At 43.7% G+C, this 20,967-nt stretch overlaps 1 protein-coding gene across 1 annotated transcript in view; it reads left to right on the forward strand.

The window, feature by feature from the left end:
• Positions 1-20,967, forward strand: part of LOC126249493 (dynein axonemal heavy chain 5) — an 856,962-nt gene that overhangs the window by 643,686 nt on the left and 192,309 nt on the right. Inside the window, 3 exon segments of the mRNA XM_049951144.1 lie at positions 3,794-3,939; positions 9,778-9,993; positions 13,137-13,402. Coding sequence (XP_049807101.1) covers positions 3,794-3,939; positions 9,778-9,993; positions 13,137-13,402 — 628 coding nt within the window.

Here is a 20,967-nt window from a genome sequence, read left to right on the forward strand (position 1 = left end):
TGTGCAGAGCTGCGCATAAGCGGGGCGTGCGGGCCGTTGGCTGTATGACGTAAAGACCGCGGCCACGTAGAGCGCCTGTATAGGGAGGGAGTGGCCATAGGTGAAGTTGCCCGTGATTGCTTGATTATCTTTGGCAGAAAAATGGCGCGAAACGTCTCTCGCGCTTCCTGTGTTCGCCGTGCTTTTGAGTTGAAGTTCAGAGGACTTTTGGAAACGATTAAAAGGTATTTGAATTGTTGAGAGACTTGTTATGCGTTGTGCATGCATGTTCGATTTAGTTGTATATCGTTTTTAGTACGTAATTAGCGTTTGCGATCTTAAATACGAGTTGAAATAATTAAGCGTTTTTTGATGAAGTCTGTAGGCCTACATGTTTGAAGTAAACACGTTAGTAATTGTACAGTATTGTTTTCGACATCTGTAATTCGTTCTCCAGACGTTCGTAAACGATGGCAGGTTGTGCTGCATTTGGTTGTTCCAATAGAGGCGAAGGTGGATTTCGCATGTTAGCATTTCCACACAATGAAGAAAGACGAAAGCAGTGGGCAGTCGCAGTCAACAGGGCTGACATAAATCAAACAGGAGCCTTGTGGAAACCAACCAAGTACTCTTATCTATGCGAAGTAAGTCGTTTTTGCTTTTTACTACATATAAAACAACTTGCAATATACATAGTTAAATTTGAATACAGACCTGTAAATTGGCTGAGTGAAAATTATTATAACACATTATTCTTATAAACAAAGGCAATTAACGAATGATTTCACCATATTGTCTTGTGCTTTTGATTCGGTGAGTGTGTACTCCACTACTGGCCATTCAAAAGTCCCGCCCGCAGTTTGGCAGAAAAATGGCCGCCGTATCGTCCGGTTGGCCACTCTCTCCCTATACAGGCTCTCTACGGCCACGCAGCTGCAGGCGCCACGGTGTAGGCATTGACTATACCACAAAGCTACCGCCCATTCTTCGGACTGTGGCAGGTGGTGCATCTGTTTTAGCCCAAATATACAAGTTGCACCATTCAGACTGGTGTGTAAGTAGCACCCGCACAAAGAACTGCACACAATCTCAAATGGTATCTCAAAAAGTAACGGTAATATGTCGACTGACCTTGTCGACTAACCAATAAGTACTGCAACTGGTTGTTTCTGTCTGTGCATGATGGAGAGGTTCATCCTAAAATGCAATTTTTTTTGGTGAGGTGTGGCTGCATTTTTTTAGGTATTTGAGATCAATCGAGGCTGGCGTTCTGAAAATCCTCATCAGTTACATCGAGAGCCTCTGCGTGATGTGAGAATGGAAACGCAGTGTGCAATTAGTTGAGCATAAATTATTGGAACTATTTTTCTCCGTCAATCAATAACTTCTGATGCTGTGTAAACAACATATTGCAACGTTTTTCCCCAGAAAACTAACGAGTAACTAAAAGAACTGTGGTTACTTCGTGCAGGACAATGCAGGCCGCCTAACTGTCAAAAGGTTCAAATGGCTCTGAGCACTATGAGACTTAACTTCTGAGGTCATCAGTCCCCTAGAACTTAGAACTACTTAAACCTAACTAACCTAAGGACATCACACACATCCATGCCCGAGGTAGGATTCGAACCTGCGACCGTAGCGGTCGCGCGGTTCCAGACTGTATCGCCTAGAACCGCTCGGTCACTCCGGCCGGCCGCCAAACTGTCCGTGGAAGTATTACGAGAATGGTTCCTATAATCAAAAACACCTCGTAGTGTGGTAGACGCAATCTACGTCTGTTTTTCTTGAACTTCTTTCCAAGGCTGCACGACTAGTTAGGCTGACAGCCACCGTCCGAAGAACGGGCCGGAACGCATGTGGCGATCGGAGTCTCCCGGCGACTTTGGCTCCAGGGCAACATCGGACACCGCCCATGCGTCTTACACCAAACACTCTGTATTTTCTTAGAGTCTTCTGAGAATACAAGTTGTCAACATTCCGCGAGCAGTTCTCCGCATACATGACCTCATTAATTCTGTGGTGTTTTCTATATTGCTCGCTCCATCACATACACCTATCACAGTTCAGACAGAACGTCACTGACTTTTTTACACTTTTCCTGTCAATCCAGAGGACCGGCATTCAAGAATTGGATCGCCTTGTAAAAATTTGCTTTCGCGTAACCCAGCAAATTAACCGCTGCCTAGTGTAACGTTTTCTTTCGTATGATTCCAAACAGCCACGCTCAGGTATTACGATTATGTCACTGGCTAAAGATTTATTGCTAATGACGTCCTATATCGATACAGACAACTATATTTCTGAGGATTACTCCTCATTTGGTTTTGACTGAAGAGAACTGATCTCGCACAACTCCCCCTAATCATCGAAGAGTTATGATGACATGTAACCTCTCTACAAACGACAGCACCCTACAGACTGATTTACACATATTTTGAATACTAGTTGCTCTGTCAATGTTTCCTGATTCACGGCAACAATGAGTCAACGTCCAGAACCGTACTAGCTGCGAAATTCATTTCTGCATAAGGCTTATGTGCTAGTGAAAGTTCAGAATTTTGTTGGATGACGATATTACGTGGCGTTTCGATAATTATTTTATGATAGTAGTATATTTCATGAGTCTCGTTAGGAAAGGGAATATGCACACTGTTGTACCCAGCGCATCTATGCATAACGATGCCGTGGCAGCATCGATAGTTGGCATCCCACGCTGTATGTTACAAGTAATGGGAGCTTGAAGTGGCTCCACGCCTCTCGTCGCTGACCAACTATCAGATACCAGCTGTTTAATTTCTGCAGCCGCAATCCCATATCAGCAGTTTCAGTAGTGTCTGCATCCCACTGCAACCTTCTAGCCTACAACTCCGAACTTGAACGGCGCACTGCTCTGCCTACAGAATTCTGATTTGAACTGCGATTTGTACAGCCACTCTCGACCGAACAGTGTAATGATAACTTGCCCAATACTTTTTCATTGTGTTTACTCACGGTTAATAAAATCAGCCTACGCCGACGTAACACACATGTTTCTAGTAGAGAACTGAGACTTTTGCCCTAATAGACCTGAAAGTCTCCTAGTAGGGGACGGGCAGGCATGCGTATTAAAAGGAGAATAAGGGAGGGATAATGGAACAGCTTTCGGTTACGCAAATGCACGCTGTGTGCTGGAGGTCATATCCGATGTAACTCACATTTGGGTGAGCCACCATTCACAGGACCAGTACTCGATTAAATGTCTCCGTTCTTCTAGCCACTTCGTGGACTATTTCAAATTGTAGTATTTAATGCTAACTAATAGTCTGACCCCTGACTTAAACCGATAATTAATTAATATGGGGGAAAAATTACATCCCTCCATCGATATATATATATATATATATATATATATATATATATATATATATATATATATAGGGAACTAGATTTGGGAATACATCTTGCATCCGCTTAAGACGCCAAGATGACTTTAACGGATGCTCTCTTGTCTCTTACCAAAGTTAATGAACTGCTGGCATTTCGATGCTGGCATCATGTAGGACGTTTCTCAAGTTTGGAATGACATATTCTACGACAGAAGATATTTGAAGCTGCCCGCACAAATGTGCTTCCAGAAACATAACAGTAAGTACAGCAGACATTAGTGAAACATTTTCTTCCGTCATACCTGAAGACAGCTACGTGTCTGAAAATTCTGGTGATGCATTCTGATCGATGTTATGAAAACCGTTGTATGAGAACTCTTAGTAGTAGGCTGTGAAATACGTGGTGAAACTTTGCAAACTGGCCGCACGCACTGTGTGTTGTGTTGCAGCGACGGTGCGGAAGCTGGGCCGTCCGCCGCACCTCATCATGCGCATCATGGACTGCGTGCTCATCCTGTTCCAGCGCAAGCTGCATCCCATCATCGCGGACACCGCTGCTCCCTGCCCAAAGCCATCCTGGGCAGAATCTCTTAAGGTGACCACGTAGCTAAACAACTCCATAAGTAACTTAAACAACTACACTACTGGCCATTAAAATTGCTTCACCACGAAGATGACGTGCTACAGACGCGAAATTTAACCGACAGGAAGAAGATGCTGTGATATGCAAATGATTAGCTTTTCAGAGCATTTGTAGGGAAGCAGCATACTCACGCCTTATAAAATTCACACCAGTCTTTCCATTGTGTGCCAGCCTAGTCCGCTGTAACTAGCTCTGACGTCATAAATATTGCGCAATACTTTAAAATGAAGTAAATAACCTGAAACGTTTCTAGCATGTCAGGAGTAAAACAAAATCAATATGTGTTGGATATCAGTTCAATAACTTTAACCATTTTCGAAATTTTGATGTTTTTCTGTAAAAATCATTGGCGCAACAGAAAAGAGCTAGAAACTTAAAAAAATATATTTAGATTCCTTTTGTATAATAATTTAGTAGAAACAGTATTGTGGATCTCACAAATTAAAATTTTAGTTGAAATTCATGATTTTCTGGTTTTTATCTTAAAAATTAAGGAAGCAAGATAGATTAAGTAGGCGAATAAATAAAGCTAGGATGTTTAAATTTAAGTAGAAGGGAGATCCGCTATAATCATAAAGATGTGAGAAGTTTCAACTGAATAACTATGAAACTATAGCGATAGCGTATCTCCAAAGAGCTCGTCTACTGCGTGTAGTGTAATTAAATTAATTATTTCGCCCAAAATATTTGACTTAGCCACGTCAGACTTTTATTATGATTACTTACCTGTGTGCTGATTGCACATTTAAATTGAAAGCTTCATGGCCATCAGCAAAGGAAGCAATGATTTATTTGATAACTTAAAGTGGTGCATTACTAGCCCAGCAGCTAGTCGGGAGAGCAGATAAGATCAGGCGTTCCCTTAGCCGTCCGCACCGCGGCTTTATATGTAAGAACGCTGCGTGAGAAAAGGAAGGCTCCAGTTCTCTCCAGACGCTGATTAGCGCACCACCTGTGCCGGGAGTCGCGTGTATCGTTGATATAAACAGCCTTGGATGCAGTAATAAGTTACTCGGGATACGCGTAACCATGAAATCGTTTTCGAGTGAAGTGTTGGGATGACGTTAATGATCTATCTTTAGTTTGCGTATGTCGTATTTTCACGTGCCGCCGCAGGACAGACATTCTACCATTATTAGCGTGGCGTTTGATGAACATTATCATCAAATTATGGCGAGCATTCACTTAAACATTCAATTTGAACAGTTATAGTTGCATCAGCGCATTAGACTCTGAACTGCTCGGGTAGTTGGATTGTGTGGATTCATTTTGGTCTGTGACTTTCAGAATATAGTGAACATTTAGATATAATGGTTTTTGATTATGAATCCCAGACAATCTCCTAATTCCGCAGAGCTATAAGCTGTAGCTATAAATGTATTTCTCAGATGAAGTGGGCACTAGGAACTCTAATTACAGGCTTCACGTTTTGCTGATCACTTTCTGGTTGCCAATATTGTAGTTAGAGAGCCAGTGTTGAGAATGGCAAACAACAGCATTAAATAAATAATGGTAACATTAAGAATTATTCCACCTGCCGCCCCACACATTCACACAAGGTTGGCGCTGGTGGTGACACCTAAAACGTGCTGACATGAGGAAAGTTTCCAACCGATTTCTCATACACAAACAGCAATTGGCCGGCGTTGCCTGGTGAAACGTTGTTGTGATGCCTCGTGTAAGGAGGAGATATGCGTACCATCACGTTTCCGACTTTGATAAAGGTCGGATTGTAGCCTATCGCGATTGCGGTTTATCATATCGCGACATTGCTGCTCGCGTTGGTCGAGATCCAATGACTGCTAGCAGAATATGGAATCGGTGGGTTCAGGAGGGCAATACGGAACGCCGTGCTGGATCCCAACGGCCTCGTATCACTAGCAGTCGAGATGACAGGCATCTTATCCGCATGGCTCTAACGGATCGTGCAGCCACGTCTCGATCCCTGAGTCAACAGATGGGGACGTTTGCAAGAGAACAACAATCTGCACGAACAGTTCGACGACGTTTGCAGCAGCATGGACTATCAGCTCGGAGACCATGGCTGCGGTTACCCTTGACGCTGCATCACAGACAGGAGCGCCTGCGATGGTGTACTCAACGACGAACCTGGGTGCACGAATAGCAAAACGTCATTTTTTCGGATGAATCTAGGTTATGTTTACAGCACCATGATGGTCGCATCCGTGTTTGGCGACATCGCGGTGAACGCACATGGGAAGCGTGTATTCGTCATCGCCATACTGGCGTGTCACCCGGCGTGATGGTATGGGGTCCCATTGGTTACTCGTCTCGGTCACCTCTTGTTCGCATTGACGGCACTTTGAACAGTGGACGTTACATTTCAGATGTGTTATAACCCGTGGCTGTACCCTTCATTCGATCCCTGCGAAACCGTACATTTCAGCAGGATAATGCACGACCGTATGTTGCAGGTCCTGTGCGGGCCTTTCTGGATACAGAAAATGTTCGACTGCTGCCCTGGCTAGCACATTCTCCAGATCTCTCACCAATTGAAAACGTCTGTTCAATGGTGGCCGAGCAACTGGCTCGTCACAATACTCCAGTCACTACTCTTGATGAACTGTGGTATCGTGTTGAAGCTGCATGGGCAGCTGTACCTGTACATGCCATCCAAGCTCTGTTTGACTCAATGCCCAGAGTATCAAGGCGGTTATTACGGCCAGAGGTGGTTTTTCTGGGTACTGATGTTTCAGGATCTATGCACCAAAATTGCGTGAAATGTAATCACATATCAGTTCTAGTATAATATATTTGTCCAATGAATACCCGTTTATCATCTGCATTTCTTCTTGGTGTAGAAATTTTAATGGCCAGTAGTGTACATTTATGGGCCAAAACATAATGACAGCTGCCATATCAAGACTAAATACTGCCTGGTGGCTTTGCGAGCACGTCATGCAGTTAGAAAAAGCGAAGCAGAGGCGAATAGGGAAGCATTATAGTGGTTACATTGGCCGAAACTGGGGAAATCCACCGACAAAAGTAACTTTGAGAAAGTGAAGATGGAACTAGCATCTCGGAAACGACGAAGCTGGTTGACCGTTCGTGTGCTACCGTCGTGGGTATCTACGGAAAGTGTTGAAGAACGGTGAAACCACGAGTGGGCGGCAATATTCTCTTCAAAGCAGTATGGGCAGCGATCTGTGTCAGATCTGACGACAGAGTACAGAGCTAGTACAGGAACAAGTGTTTTGGAGTACATCATTCAGTGCAAATGGTTGAACATGGGCCTCCACAGCAGACGACACTTACTTGTTTTCATGTCGACCTAACGACGTCGCAGGTCGATTGTCGTATCCAATTACGCCGTCATACAGACGTTAGACTGCTCTAAAAATGAACCGCACCACGGATGCAGGCCAGAGAAGACGGTATTATGCAGGAGATTCACATGGGCTTCCTTGCGGCCTGTGGTACTAATGTAATGCAGCCTGAGAGCTGTGGATTACATGAACCTTACTGCGGACAACTTGTACCCCTTCATGCTTGATGTCTTCCCAACGGCGATGGCATCCTACAACAGAATAACTGTTCGTGCTACAAGGCCAGAAACGTGCTAAAGTGGTTTGAGAAGCATGATGGTAAACTCAGGTTGATGCTTGGCTACCAAATTGTCTTCATCTGAGACAGATCGAACACATGTGGGACCATATCGGCCGCCAGCTTCGTGCTCATAAAACCGCCAGCCCATAATTAAGAGGAATTAATTTCCCTGTGCGTAGACATCTGATAGCACATACCTCCAAAGGCCTACCAAGGGCCTGTCGAATCCACGACAGCCAGAATCGCTGTTGTATCGCGTTCCAAAACTGATCCAACACGGTGTTAACAAGTCATCATGATGTTGTGTCTCTACCTGGTGTAATGTAGCATTAACATGTAGGAGACGAGAATAGTGATTTCTCTCTTAAATTAACAATCTCACATGTTTATTCCTACGGTTCCATTTATTTTTGGTCCTTTTTGAGGGTTCTACTGAAATGCAATTGTTTTGCTAACAATCAGTTGTTAATGATATAAATAATCAATTTACAGCTATAATAAAAAGTTGTTGAGGACATAAGTAATCAACTGACAGGCACAATTAAACTATGGGTCTTCTCAGTGAATTTCCATCAGGAAACGTTTCCACTTGAGAACTTTACATATGATTGTTTTCATATGTCTTTGATAATACTGAATCACGCTATTCAGGACACGTTTTCTGCAATTTGGAACTTCCCATCCCAGTCACATTTGGAACTCTGTTCGATTACTGTCAATCCACGCCACCACCTTGCTATCTCAGCACGTACGCCATAGCGTATGAAACATTTCGTAAATTTATACACAGAAATTTTGCCGTATCTGTGTCATCAGCTTAAATGAATGTTAAAGTACTACCACCAGAAAACTTCCCTAACTTATATTAAAATTAGGTTAACCTATGACATGATATGCGCAAATTGCGGGGTGCAGAAAGAAGGAAATAAAGAGTTTGTCGTTTAGCATTGTTAGCTGAGAGACGCCGAAAGGTTGTCCAACCAGCTAATCAACTACCGTTTTCCTTCTCCACACACAGTGACACCATTCCATGCGGTATATGAGACAAGTCTCATGTTTATCTGTGAGTAGGTGACTGTAATGGGTGTTATGTTTGTGGCTCATGATGATGATGATGATGATGATGATGATGATGATGAGAGAAGGGAGATGCCGAACCCCGGTGCTGACAAAAAGCCTACTCCCTTAGAATAGCATCAGAGATAGGCCAGGCTCTACGTCCCCATCCGAGGGATGGATCACCATCAACAGTGTCACATGTCCAGATTTCATGAGGCACTGTGGAGAGGTTGGCAGTTTAATCGATGATATTGGAACTACCTCCCCTAACCAACCCGGTCAACTACTGGTGGTGAAAATTTCTTCTACCATCAACGTTGAAACTGACTACTTTCTAGTCAAGTGCCACGGCACAGATATGCGTTAGCTATCTTGGCTACGGATGCATTTAACAGTAGGAATCGTCATGTCCACAGAGCTTCACAAATATTATCTAGTGTCATTTATCGGACTATGTCAGACAAGAATTCACTTATTAATTAGTGAATGACAATCTGTTCCGTACTTTACTTCCTACATATTTTCATCACACTACAGCAAGTACACTGATTAGTTAGTGCATTTTAGTTTTAATGTTGTTGGATACATGAAACCAGCTAATTTGATAAGGAGGTCTGGATATGTTGTTTCCTTATCACTATTTTGATCTGATATGATATTCAATATTTTTAGTTTTCACATTTACTTCACTCTCGACACTAATCAGTTGTTACCTTTGATGGTCTAAGAAGCCAAAAAACCGCTTTGTAACAAAACAATTATTGATAAAACAATCACGGTCCATGTCTTTTTCTCCTTTAATACAAAATTTTACTTTTCACGTTATAGACTCAACCATGTTTCAAAGGCTAAAATCTGTCAATTGTCTTCGGTGTGAGGCGTTGGTGCGCCGATCGACGACTGTTATATATTCTACCCGAGGGATATTATCGAGGGGAATGTTGTAAGCATGCTGCTGCCCTGATATTTATTCCCGTAAGATGGTGCGATGACTACAGACCTTTCTAATCAGGAATGAGTTTCCTGAGTTGTTCTCAGTAGACATTAACTGACAGCTCGACTACATTCTCTCATAAACCAATCTCTTGTACTTTGCGTTGATCCAGCATTTTCTCCAGTCATTATCTCACTTTTATGTCATTTTAGACTGGACTATATTTTCAGATGATGGCGAGCACAACGTTCCTTCTGCAACTACAGAATTATCCGAAAGACATAATCAATAACGAGATGGTGGAACTGCTTCAGCCATACTTTGAGATGGAAGACTACAACATGGACACAGCTAAAAGAGTATGCGGTGACGTAGCTGGCTTGCTGTCTTGGACGAAGGCAATGGCTTTCTTTCACAGTGTCAACAAGGAGGTCCTGCCTCTCAAGGTAAAAATTTCTAAAAACAGCTATTTACCTTCTAAAATTCGATGTTTCTTTATGAATATTTGAAATTACATGTACACGTGGTCAAACTTGTGCATACTGATGTACATTCATTGCTGCTCGGTTTTGTCTCGGCTTTCTTCTTCAGGAAGTGTGAGTTGTACGTTAACAGCGGTCCACCGGAAATGGATAGGTTTATTCATGGACTATTGGCCGATATGTACTTCGTGAAGGGGTTAACTGAGCAGTTTCCACAGCGAACGCAACCGCATCACAGTTCTTTTATGTTAACAACTTTTGCAACTCTTCATGAGTGGACCGATCCAGTATCATGTTTAACACTGTCAACGAACAACTAACACTGTGGAAAAAAACAGACAGGATCAAACAGTACTGATTACAAGCCTGAGGACGAAGAGTAAAGTGGGCAACTGCTGTCAATATAAAGTACAGTGAGTGATGGAAGCGGTTTGTTTCCAAACGAGACACTCAGCGTATACCATTGACATTTGCATTGTTGTGCAGATATTTTCAGGGTGTTCCACAATTCATGTTACACACTTCTAGAGGTTTTAGAGTGGTTGGCAGCTCAAGTTTTACATAGGAACCCCTGTCCGAAAACGTCATCCAACGACGCTATAGAGCGTCAGTTATAGGTGCCGGCGCCTGTAAATGTATGTACATACAGGGTGATTCGGTGATGATGTTGCAAATTTTCTAGGTTGATGGAGAAGGGTAAGTGGGGTAAATGCATCAATTTGAGGTAAGGGTCCTTATACCGGAAACGAACAAATCGAAAGCTATAATCGAAAACCGTTCTGATACTTCTGGCAAATGGAATACACGTACTGGTACTGTTTTTACTAAGACTGTAGGGTACACAACTTCCAGACATGGCAGTATGGACCAGATCAAGGAAGAAATATCCAGTAAATATGACCTCTAAAATGCATACCTGAGAAGCTACAAGCACTTGTTCATCTTCGTTACTGTGACACACATCTCCTCTACTGAACAAGTGCTCATAGCTCTCAAGGTATGCATTTTACAGACTATGTTAACTGGACATTTTTTCTTGTTTTGCTCCGTAATATCACCTCCGAAAGTTGACTACCCTGCAATCTTAGCAACGACAGTACCAGTACATGTATTCCACTGTCAGAGGTATCAGAACGGTTTTCGCTTATGACTTTCGACTCTTTCGTTTCCGGTACAGGGGCCATTACCTCAAACTGATACATTTATCCTTCTACATCATCCTAGGAAGTTCGCACCATCATCACGGAATCACCATGTGATGCCAACGCCTATAACTTTGACGCTCTGTAGCGTCGCTGGATGACGTTTCCGGACATGGTTTAATATGTAAAACTTGATCTACCGGTGTGCATGTCCGGCGGCAGACAAGCACCAGTGCCATACAGGTATGGTTTACCCACTTGCATGCTAGAACACGGATTCGGACTGCTCTGCAGCTGCTTGTTGTTTCTAACGCGACACTGGTTTTGTTCTCGGTGGTGAGAAATCCGGTTTTTGCGAACATCCATTGTTACTAGTACTACGAAGACAATCTTCATATGAATTTTGGACCCTCTGAATTCAAACAGAAGAATATGTTGGTAACGTTCCGATTTCTCCACTTCGCACTACATTTTCTAGTGCCCACAGCTCCACTCTCTATCTCCAAATGTCGAAATGACAACATGTAAATTCAAATAGCAACAGTGAACTACAAATAAAAAATGACAGTCTATAAATGAACCCATAGCAACCGGAATACCGAAATGCAAAACAAAAACACTACGAACTTACGCATCAACCGAATGCTATTTTGTCTAAAACTGACATTGTGGCTGCGTACAATTAATGTAGGTTGATTCCTACAAAAAAGAAAACAGCAACCAGCCACTATTAACGTTGCTATTTATTTAAGTAAACAGCGACGTAACTGGTTTCTAACTGACAAGTTCATCATCAGACGACCGTTCACATGATTTGCAACATACACTTTACATAATCCTCAGTTTTCGATTTTTATTCCTCCGCTGTGGCGAAGTATTCCTGGTGTGTTGGTGCCCTACGGCAGAAAACAGTGTTAGAATCGCCCTATGTGAACATAACTAATCTCCAAACGATGAAATACAGAGTAAATAAATATGCGAGGTTAAGTGGTTATGGTACTTACATCGAAAATTCCGCGCGATTTTGTTGCGAAGCTGCAGGATTGTACTTTTCAAATATTCCAAAACATATGCAGCACTTATATAATTTGTACATCACCATGGTCATGTACAAATTTGTATTTTTCAAATATTCCAAAACATATGCAGCACTTATATAATTTGTACATCACCATGGTGATGTACAAATTATACAAGTGCAGCATATATTTTGGAATATTTGAAAAATACAATCCTGCAACTTCGCAAAAAAATCGCGCAGAATTTTCGATGTAAGTACCATAACCACTTAACCTCACATATTTATTTACTCTGTATTTCATTGTTTGGAGGTTAGTTACGTTCACATATGGCGCTTCTAACACTGTTTTCTACCGTAGGGCACCAACACACAAAGAATATTTCACCACAGCGGAAGAACAAAAATCGAAAACTAACGATTATGCGAAGTGTATCTTGCAAATCATGTGAACAGCCGTCTGATGATGAACTTGTCAGTTCGAAACCGGTTACGGCGCTATTTACTTAAATAAATAGCAGTATTAATAGTGACTGGTTGCTGTCTTCTTCTTTGTAAGAATCATCCTACATCAACCTAATACCTGTTCTTTATTTGCTTTTGTGATTGTTTGGTATTAACGTCATACACTTTCTCCACGAAATAGTTTTATTGTAATTCGTTTTATTCTTATTAAAGTTGCAAGAAGGCTTGAGTACCCGCCACGGGGCAGCTTCCACTACGTAACTGAGGGTAAAAAACTAAAAAATGCAGTTACCCTGTAATGAGGCACAGGAGTCCACGGGTCCCATGCACCACAATATTCCCGATCAATCTCAGAAATTTTGTCGGTGGAGCGTGAGCTCAGCTCGTACATCGAACAGTGGTTGCCATTTGCAGCGCGCTTCCCACCTTCGCACTCGACAGAGAAATAGAGAGATGGTGGAGAGAGCACCGTGGTGTTGCAGGCGAACCTGACGCTGCAGGAGGCGCGCCTCAAGGTGGCCATGGAGGACCTGGCGCGCGCCGAGCAGGAGCTGGAGGACCGCGAGGGCGCGCTGCGCCAGGTCAAGGAGCAGTACGACGCCGCCGTGTCCGAGAAGCAGCGCCTCACCGACGCCGCCAACGTCTGCCTGCGCAAGATGACCGCCGCCACGCAGCTCATCAACGGGCTGGGCGGGGAGAAGATCCGCTGGACGCAGCAGAGCCGCGAGTTCAAGGAGCAGCTCGGCAGGTGCGTACCGAGTAATTCGAAAATCTGCTAGCGTCCTAAAACACACGTGGACGGCTGGTTGCCATTTTGAAACACGTACTTGGGCGATAGCTTTTTTTAACAAACGCAGTACTACCTATGTCAAAGACCATTCAAACTAGAAGCGTACACTAAGTGATCAAAAGTATCCCGGCAGACACCTAGCTGAAAATGACTTACAAGTTCGTGGCGCCCTCCATCGGTTAACACTGGAATTCAGTATGGTGTTGGCCCATCCTTAGCCTTGATGACAGCTTCTACTCTCGCAGGCATACCTTCAGTCAGGTGCTGGAAGGTTTCTTGGGGAAATCTACACGGAGTGCTGCAATGAGGAGAGGTATCGATGTCGGTCTGTGAGGTCTAGCACGAAGTCGGCGTTCCAAAACATCCTAAAGGTGTTCTACAGAATTCAGGTCAGGACTCTGTGTAGTCCAGTCCATCACAGGGATGTTATTGTCCTGTAACCACTCGGCCACAGGCTATGCATTATGAACAGGTGCTCGATCGTGTTGGAAGATGTAATCGCCATCCCCAAATTGCTTGTTCGTCAGGATAGAAGTCAGGAGCGGAGGGCGTTGCAAAATGAAAATTAATTGAGTGGAATGGACCCAGTTTATTCTTGTAATGATGGTACAGGGGTGCCTACGTAGGGCCGAGCAGCCCCAAGAGGGGTTGCCGTCTGCTCATCAGAGAGGCAGAGGCTAGAGGAGCGACTACTCGGGGCCGAGGTCAGAAGCTAAGAGAGCGCGGAGCTGTTCCCAAGCCGCCCTCGCCGCTCCCGGCCGCGTCCCCACGTGATCACACGATTAGTCTCTGATTGGAGGATTGGTTCCGCCAACGCGCCTTGCTAGTAGCGTGCCCCCGTCAGCGCAACCAACCCGTGGGACTTGAGTCTGACCGAGGAGCACGTGGCAGGAATGTGCCGACCATGGTCTTCCGGCCAGCACCTTCCACCACAGTATGCCCAAGCCGGCTACGGCCGAACATTATGCATTGAAAATTTATTTAAATAAAACTTTGTCGGCAATGATCCCTCTTGGGGGGTCTCCTCCCTGCACATCCTTTCCCCTTCCGAAGAAGGCTCTCTGGATGAAAATGAATGAGCTTATTCTAATTGATTATTCCATTTAAAAAATATATGATCATTATGAAGGATCCCATAACATAGTGATATCAATGTGTGCAAATGTTACAACGTGGCCTGAAGGGCCTGAAGGAAGGCTCTTGAATAACAAACTTGTGAAGTTGGTGCGACGGCCGTGGGGCGGCGCCATGCTGTGAATGTGTGTCGGCGGTATCAGTGGTGGTGGGTACCCAGGCGATGATGAGGGGCACCGGAGCACAGCACACTGAAACACTCCACCCTCGTGGGGGTGAGAGAATGCTCCCAGGCCTAACAGTCACACGGGGGGTTTTCCCCGTAATATTACTTTGAGTTATTAAAACTAGGATTACAATGGTAATTGCCCAAGTGGGTGAATGAGAACATTACAAAATGACAAAAATTTAAAGAGAAAACAAAATGACTTACATGAGGGTTAAGACTCGACAGTTAAATTGTGATTCCATAGACTTTACATAGAAATACAAATCCATTACAAAATTAGTTCATTGACCTGACACCTAGACTACAACTTAATTCTAAGGGGGGGTCATGCCTGATCGCATGCACCAAGGTTGGCAGGTAGTTTCAGGTGTGATATTCACCTTCAGGTTGTGGGGGTGGTACTACTTCTCGGAAGGAAGTGAAACATTTGCAAAACCCTCTTTTACAGAGTATCCAGGATACTATAATCAGAATCATTACAATGATTATTACCGAACCAGCGCTGGGTAATACAACGGTGGTTAATCGCTTGGTTTGGTGCCAATCAGCAATATGTGAGGCCACTCGGTCAAGAGCAACTTGGTTGTGTTCCTGGGTAAGGAGATGATTGATCGATTGGAGTAGATCTGAATCATTGGTATTCGGTAAATTCTTCAGCTTCTCATGGTGATGGATTTCAAAAGAGAGTTCAGGAAGGTATAAGGTAAATGTGGGAATGGTGACATGAAAGGTGGAGTGCAATTGAGCTGATATCCTCATAGAAGCAGCGTATAGTCACATCTTGAACTATTATACACTAGGCCACTATTATTCAGTGTCTTCCGGTACGATTCAGTCTCTGACATTGAACGGTGGCACACCAGGGTGGCGGTGACAGTCTGTGGAACAGCGAACAGAAAACTGTTGCCAACAGGCTGAATTATTGGTTGACGAAGTGAGACTAGAACACGAGGACATGGAGGTGTAGTAGTTTCAGCTAAAAACAGTGACATCTCGCACTCAGTAGTGTTAGTGTGTAAAATTAGCGTGGAGCATAAGTAATGTGTTGTATGGAAGCAACTGGATAGTTCAGCGCGAGAGGAGTGGCGTGAGTTTGTCGATCACGACTAACTATTAAAAATTCTTGAGTCTGCCAAACAACATGGTGATGAAGGGTAGCCCAAGAGACCGGAAAAGTGTATATTTGATAGCACTCGTATTCGCAATTTGCGCACGTGATTGGCAACCTCATTCGCATCCGAATACCGTCCGAATTACGTGTAAGTCGGACCTCCATGCAGCATAGTAAAAGGGGAGGTTGCTTTCCCGCACGGCATTAAGCATTTGTTTAGGGGCCAAAATTTGCGACGACACATTGTGTAGGATGTGCAAGAAGGGCTCTGAGGGTAACAGATGTGGACTGAGCTTTCCTTGCAGTCCGAGTTGAATGGCCGAGTGTAACATGTGCACGTGTAACTGTGCTGTGTGTATATTAAATAAAAGAATCTGCGTGGTCTTCACAATGTCCAATGTGATAGTCAGATTACGTAATCCCGAGCGAAGATGAGTCCATTCTGCTATGGGACGAAGGCCAAGTGTCGTTAATTAATTTTTTTTAAATGAATAAAATGAGAAGGAATCCTGTGATCGCGGTGTGAACCTGCACAGCCTAGGCACCTCCCACGCATTGGCCACTACGCAGGGGCACCCACCCCGCTAAGGCTCGACACGGCGAGACAGGTGAAGTACTTCATAAATTTCAGAAATAATATTGAGTGGTTTTTCAGCAGTAGAAAACTCGAATGAGGGTAGGACAACTCAAGTTAACTCAATAATCATAGGATCTTTACTTACAGAAGTGGTCAATAGAGAGATTAACTGTACTGAAGTCGGAAATGAATGTTAGCGAGAGCGAGTCTGTTGCTCGTGAATACAGAGGCTGGGCGTGAAGCAGTGGAGGCGGCGCAGCGCAGCTTTATCAGCGCTGAGCCGGCAGAGTGCTGAGCTCAGATAACAGCGTCTGAGAGCGCTAGTGGCTCTGCGTCCGAGACTAAGACATTGTAAGTGCAACTTAAAAGTAACAGTTTATTGCAAAGCAATAATAAACGAATAGCTGATGTCACAAAGACGTTTGATTCCATTTTAACAGAGCAACTTAAGTGTTCAACAGGTAAATTGATTACGTTGTTGATTAAAAGAAACTGCTACTGAACATAACGTACATACGTACGTACTTCCCTTTCCCCTTCCGAAGAGCGGAGGGCATAAACGATAAAAGCCTTGTTCATGTACTTAGTATATGACAATAGAGGTCTGGTAACATCAACAAGTTACACCAAGGTAGTGTGGATATGAACAGTGTGAGTGTGTTGTAAGTTGTTATTGGGCGTATGAAGTGATGTGTAAACGTGTGACTAATGGTAGCTGATGGCGGATACGAATTGAAGGCCAATAGGTGCTATCAGAGATACTTCCAGTCGAGAAACAATGAAAATTAGAAGGGAATACCGAATATGACACAAAAATAACGTATAACCATAAAGTGTACTAACAGTAATCATAACTATAAATTGATAACAATAAAACATGACATTGAAGTAATAATAATTGACAAGAAATAAAATAAAGGGAATATTTCCCGAACATAAACTTCCGAATCGGATACGAAATCCGTCAGGGGATGTTGTTTTTTAGTCGGTTGACGAAGTGCATAAGGGACTACGTCAGCAGAATCCGACAGTGTGTGTATATAACAACATTGTTCTTAAAAGTGCAGTTTGCACTGTCAGATGGTGAAAAGCAACTAATCCGTTCAGCAACGGAAAAGGCTGCCATCTGGGGAACGGTATCTGAATCTTTGGCAGAATCCGATGATTTTGCAATGGAATTGCCATCTAGAAGAAAGTGGCGTTGTATAAAATGTAATAAAAGAGCGTCTGGGGCTCAGTTCATTTGTGGTTGAGTGCCAAAGGCGTAGTGTGAGTGCAAATTGCCTCACGGTAATTGATGTATGAATTGTTTTGTGGTCAACCGAGGAGCCTAGGATTCGGTGACGTGTAAGTACAAGTTCGCAGTGCGTATGAGCTACCTGCGAGTGACTCGACTATTAAGTTCAGCAGTGCATTAGTGCAATCTGCAGACTTGGATTGATGATTATATAATTTGCAGGACAATGGAGCAACCTGTGGACAGTGCTAAGGCAACCTGTCTAATAATTGAGGGGTAGGCAGTGCATTGGAGCTATCTGCGATACCGTGGTTCAGCGGGCCTAAGGGCCTCCGTCTGACTTAATAAGAATTAGTGTAGGTACATGGGTTTCCTGCGATGCATGGAATAAAAGTATCAGCGGCGTTATTAGCGACCTGCTGTACTAGGAAAATGTCGACTGTTCAAACAATAAAAATTAGCTGTGAAGCTAGAATAGCATACATGCATAAATAGCGTCACTTTTTGTGCGCGCAGTACATAACACTACATAAAATGAGAATCATGAACTACAAATCACTAGTGCTAGCATAATGACATAATTAAAAACAATGACATATATTGACAGAAAATAAAAACACAATGATGTATAATAATAACGCTGTAAGTAGTCGGAACGCTCAACGTTAACATGTAACACTGGCCACCTGGGGCTGGCTGCTAGGCTGCGTGTGTGTTAGTTTTAAAATTGACGATAACAAATTGAACTGAAAGGACAACTAGGCACAGTTGCCGTAGCGCTTACATCACCGGCTAATCAGACGCAAAGTACGTATCTCACAATAGATCATCGGCCGATATTTTGGGGCAAGACTGCAACAACGGAGAGCAATATCTCGGCGTAAATGGGTGGTAAGATTAAAAGACCGGTACTGTCGGAAGAGGGTACCTAACATGTTGTAGGGGCCTCCTCATCGACAGAAGAAGGAAAACAGGATAGAACAATGACCACGGCGGTAGAGTAAAGTAAATGGGGAGGGCAAAAATAACTGCGTAGCAACCAAGGAACAATCGCCCACCGATATACGGTAGCCCGGACGATTGGTCGTTTGTGCCTCGTCAGTAGCGTGAAAAACCCGTGGCATTGCATTGGTTTGCCCATATCTGGCCTTGTCCAAGGCAGATAACGTTAAATGTCATCATAGTTCGATGTGTAAGAGGGTTAGGGCTGTAGTTTGTAGCTTACACAATGAATCAAAGCAGTAGTGAAATTTCACTTATAGGATTGGCAGACTAAGGTATGCAGAATAATGTAAATCGTTAAGAACTTCGTGTGATTTATCCAGCTAATGTGAAACAAAACAAGGAAAAGAATTTAAACAATGAATAACATCTACTTAATATTTATGTTAAGATTTATTGGGATGTTTGAATGAATTTTGTTTGCCGTGTCTTCCGGCTGCATGAAAGAAACCAGCTTGGAGCTGTTAGCGAGCGCGCAGCGCACGCGTAGGTGCGGAGTAGGCACCGGCACGTCAGCGGTTATGTGAAACGGCGTGTAACCGCGAGAGACCGGCCGCTACTACAGCGACAATTATCACGCGCTTAGCGTGTACCAGAAATAACGATGAATTAGAAATTGCTAATTATCTAGAATAAGAGTTTTTTAAAAAGGCTGTTAGTTATATAAAATGATGGTAAATACATTGTAGTCTGTCATACACGGAGGATAGGGCAGTAATTTGCGGTTTGTTTTTGTAACTACTAGGACGCGCCGCGTGTTGAGACGCTGGTGGCGGCAGCGCACGTGGTGATAAGATACGTCATCGCGCGGAGCGCTGTTACTGGCTGAGAAAGAATGATGGCCGCCAGTTCATGGCGAGGAGAAGGGACAGCGCTGAAGAGAGGAGGGGAGGCGACAGCTGATGTGTTGCCCCGCCAACAGCTGGTCCCGTAAACAAAGCGTACGAGGCGTATGCATTTCAAGCCCTGGCTTTATCTGTTCCGATTACTTACGGTTAGCTGCAGCAAATACAGAACTACGACATATAGTACAATACACTAGACGTCAACGTAACAAGTATTAAGAAAAGCCCGGAGTAAAAATACTCCACATGTACTGGTTTGTCAAATAGATGGCAATAGAGGACATTGAAGAATATTATTCGGAGTTAGCAGCCGCGGTACTGCCAACACCAAGTGTAATGGTTGCATTTGAAGCAAGTCAGTTGCGTGACGTCTAATGCGTGGCATTGCTTGCAAAACATAAAACATAATCATACATATAAAAATGAGCAAAAATACATGACAGGACTGGAAATTGACAATTGAGAATGGCTGGGAACTCCGTGGTGGCCAGGCACGTCTTGCTTCCAAGTCCCTGGAGAAAATGACTTAAACTAAGATGCAATAAAACATAACATAAAACTCTAATTAGGCGTGATTAATCACGCGACCTGAACCCATAAGGGTGTCGATTCCGCAAAGGGTATCTACAACCCTGTGGAGATAACATAAAACTCTAATGTTTGCTCTCCTTACACCAAGCGAGGCATCGTTTGGCATTACCGACGTGATGTGTGGCTCATGAGCAGCCGCTCGACCATAAATTCCAAGTTTTCTCACCTTCCGCCTAACTTTCATAGTACTTACAGTGGATCCTGATGCAATTTGGGATTCCTGTGTGATGGTCTGGATAGATACCTGCTTATTACACATTTCGATCCTCTTCAACTGTTGACGGTCTCTGTCAGTCAACAGACGAGGTCGGCCTGTACGCTTTTGTGCTGTACGTGTCCCTTCACGTTTCCACTTCACTATCACATCGGAAACAGTGGAACTAGGGATGTTTAGGAGCGTGTAAATCTCGCGTACGGACGTATGACACAAATGACACCCAATCATCTGACCACGTTCGAAGCCCGTGAGTTCCGTGGAGCGCCCCATTCTGCTCTCCCATGATGTCTAATGACCACCGAGGTCGCTGATATGGAGTACCTTGCAGTAAGTGGCAGCACAATGCACCTAATATAAAAAAGTATGTTTCTGGGGGTGTCCGGATAGTTTTGATAACATAGGGTATCTTATACATGCCTTTCAGAGAACCAAAGAAATTCTAGTTATACATTCCCTTACCAAAAGTATCCCAACACCCTTATTTAATGCGGAATTGATCATGAGAGTTGGACCCCCCAGTATACACTGAGGCGACAAAAGTTATCTTGTCGGACCTCCTTTTGCCTTGTCCAGAATGTTCTTAAAAACAAATTCCGAACAATTATGGCCCAGTGATATGGCGCATTGTCATCCACAAAAA

The sequence above is a fragment of the Schistocerca nitens genome, chromosome 3 (assembly GCF_023898315.1).
Source record: "Schistocerca nitens isolate TAMUIC-IGC-003100 chromosome 3, iqSchNite1.1, whole genome shotgun sequence".
NCBI lineage: Eukaryota > Metazoa > Arthropoda > Insecta > Orthoptera > Acrididae > Schistocerca > Schistocerca nitens.